This window comes from Montipora capricornis, chromosome 11 (genome assembly GCF_036669925.1).
Source record: "Montipora capricornis isolate CH-2021 chromosome 11, ASM3666992v2, whole genome shotgun sequence".
Lineage (NCBI taxonomy): Eukaryota > Metazoa > Cnidaria > Anthozoa > Scleractinia > Acroporidae > Montipora > Montipora capricornis.
In genome coordinates, this window is record NC_090893.1 from 38,690,804 (window position 1) to 38,693,303 (window position 2,500).

At 41.1% G+C, this 2,500-nt stretch overlaps 2 protein-coding genes across 3 annotated transcripts in view; one reads left to right on the forward strand and one right to left on the reverse strand.

The window, feature by feature from the left end:
* LOC138024237 (uncharacterized) overlaps window positions 1-1,245 on the reverse strand; it is a 5,076-nt gene extending 3,831 nt beyond the window's left edge. Inside the window, exons 1-2 of the mRNA XM_068871369.1 lie at window positions 860-1,245; window positions 1-272 (exon numbers count right to left, since the gene is read on the reverse strand). The exon at window positions 1-272 is cut by the window's left edge and continues 385 nt beyond it. Of these exons, the coding sequence (XP_068727470.1) occupies window positions 1-272; window positions 860-1,103 (516 nt within the window). The 5' untranslated portion in view covers window positions 1,104-1,245. The remainder of the gene's footprint in view (window positions 273-859) is intronic.
* Window positions 1-2,500, forward strand: part of LOC138024252 (uncharacterized oxidoreductase YjmC-like) — a 23,620-nt gene that overhangs the window by 9,850 nt on the left and 11,270 nt on the right. The window lies entirely within an intron of this gene.

Sequence of the window (2,500 nt, forward strand, 5' to 3'; positions counted from 1 at the left end):
TCCTATTGGGCCATGTTTACCAGGAGGCCCCTGTGGCCCGGGTCTCCCTGGGGGTCCTGGTCTACCCCGGGTTCCCGGTCTTCCTCGTTTCCCACTATTTCCTTTTTGTCCTGATCGGCAGAGAGTTTCATCTGTGGCACACATTTGGTTTTGCAGTGTTTGAAGCTCTTGTTTGATCAGCAGTTTTACATCAGACGCTGATTGGACAGATTTTAGTTGTGACTGTTCTGGTGAAGCTCGTTTTTGCCTGTCCCAGGTCCCTTGGTTTCCTTCTGGAAATATGAAATTGATATCGAGATGCAGCACTGATCGATTCATAAATCGTTAAAAACTCACGATCGTAATTGTCATGGTGAATATTCTTGGCATTTGATTTGCCAGTCCTAGCAGCACACAAAAATTATGGCGCAAAGATTAATAAAAAAACTTGTTTTTGTAGCATGAAGCGACTAGGAGTATTGCTACTCTCCCCTTGATGGGATGCCAGCCCATCGCAGGGTTACCCCCGGCATTACATTCGCCGGTACCCATTTATGGGTGGAGAGAGGCACCGTGAGAGTAAAGTGTCGTGCCCAAGAACACAACACAATGTCCCCGGGCAGGCCCTGAACCCGGACCACTAGATCCAGAGTCGAGCGCACTGACCATGAGGCCACCGCGCCTCCCACAATCAAAAACGTGAACCATGATATAAAGACTTCTTTTCAGGCGGAGGATAACAGCAAGCATAGTTTTTATGAAATTTATTTTGAAATAATATTTCCGGTATGGCAAGTAAACCAGGACTGACAAAAAAGCCCGACAAACAATGACAGCGTTGCAAACCTTTTAAAGTATATAAAATCTTCAATCAACTGACCTTTTGTATGCCTCCATTGATCCCTGTCATCTTGCCATTCTCTGTATTTCTGCTGTACTTTTCGTAGGATTTTAGTCTCGAGCTGATCACAGGATGTTACTGAATGTGATATTAGTCGATGCTGTTGTTGTATTGTGAGTTCAACATGAATTAGACCGACACAACACATAACAGACAACACCAAACCGGACGCAGAACACAAGCTGCCAAATCTGTTGGTCCGCTTGTCTTCTTGATGTTTCATTGCTGCAGAATGGCTTTCTTTCAGCACTTTTCGACTGCTGTGTTTTTTTGACAAGATGAATTCGCCGCTTACGAACCAGGAACGTGCTGATCCTTTTTGAAATAATTGCAGTAATGAACAAACAAAATATGCTATGCTAAGAAATGAAACTCAACACCCAGTCTTGTTGACATGTGATATTTTAGATTTCGTAATACGGGAAGTATATCAATTTACGAAGGTCATCCGGATTTTTTGTTTTTGTGGAAACACTTCGATGCAATGGTAAAAGGAACTTTATTTAAGTGTCTAGTCGTTCTAGCGCTGGAGCGCTAATTGGGGACACTGTAAACTGAAATGAACAATGAAAGTAAATCAAGTCAAATTTTGGTTTTTGAGGTAAGGGAGCAACACCTTTAATTCCTCAAGGTTACCCCATCGGAACCTAAAATCGTCTGGCCAGAGTGGAAACTACGATATGGAGATGATGTTGCGATGTTGGGTGCAGACAAAGTTGGCCAAACTAGTTGCTCATCGAACGAAAATAATGAATTAAAGTTGCTAAATGCGGCAAAGGCTCTTTCGTGTTGGCCATCAAATTATTAAAACAACAATTTTGCAGCGTATTTCTGGGTCTGTTATGTCTTCAAATTTAATTTTTTTTAGGTGCCTACTATTGTAGACCGGCATCTAGACCGGTAATGTTTTGCGGTGAAAAAGTTGCAAACTAAAATGCAAAAAATTTGAGTATTTTCTTCCACTAATATATATTTATGGCAGTGCCAAAAAGCACGATGAGCAAAAATAGGCACGCATTGCGTAAGTACGTAGTGCAGTAACACCGCGCCTTATTCCATATTGTCAACTGAGCTGCGTTTTGTCTTCCATGAGATTCAAGTTGTCTTTGCTTCATATGTAGCTCTAATAGTACACGATATTGTTTTGGTACCTTTTATCATTATAGTGCTATGGTAGATGTCTTGGGTAAAAAGCCCCCTGAGAAGACATGTGGTCACTAGCAAAATAAAAAACCCAGGAAGATTGAAGAAAATAAAAGGGAATCGAGAAACATTAGCTTCGAGGCTGATATGTTGATCATTTTCAAGTTCCCTCACAACTTCTTTTTCACCACAAGTTTAAGCGTGCACCCTGAGCGTCTGACACCTTTCTAACACAAAAGGTCACTGAAGTTAATCCCTGTGCGCTGGGGTTAGTATGTGGATGGATGACCTCAAAAATATACCACTTTGTAACAGCAAGAAAGGACCGAAAATTCTATTTTAATGCTCAAAAATGCGAAATAAGCAAGGTACAGATTTGTTGATGCAAAAGTAAATAAAATATTGATACACAGTTTTTAGGAAGAGCAGAACCAAGTTTTCAGGACGGTCGATTGAGAATAAAATATTTTGCCATCA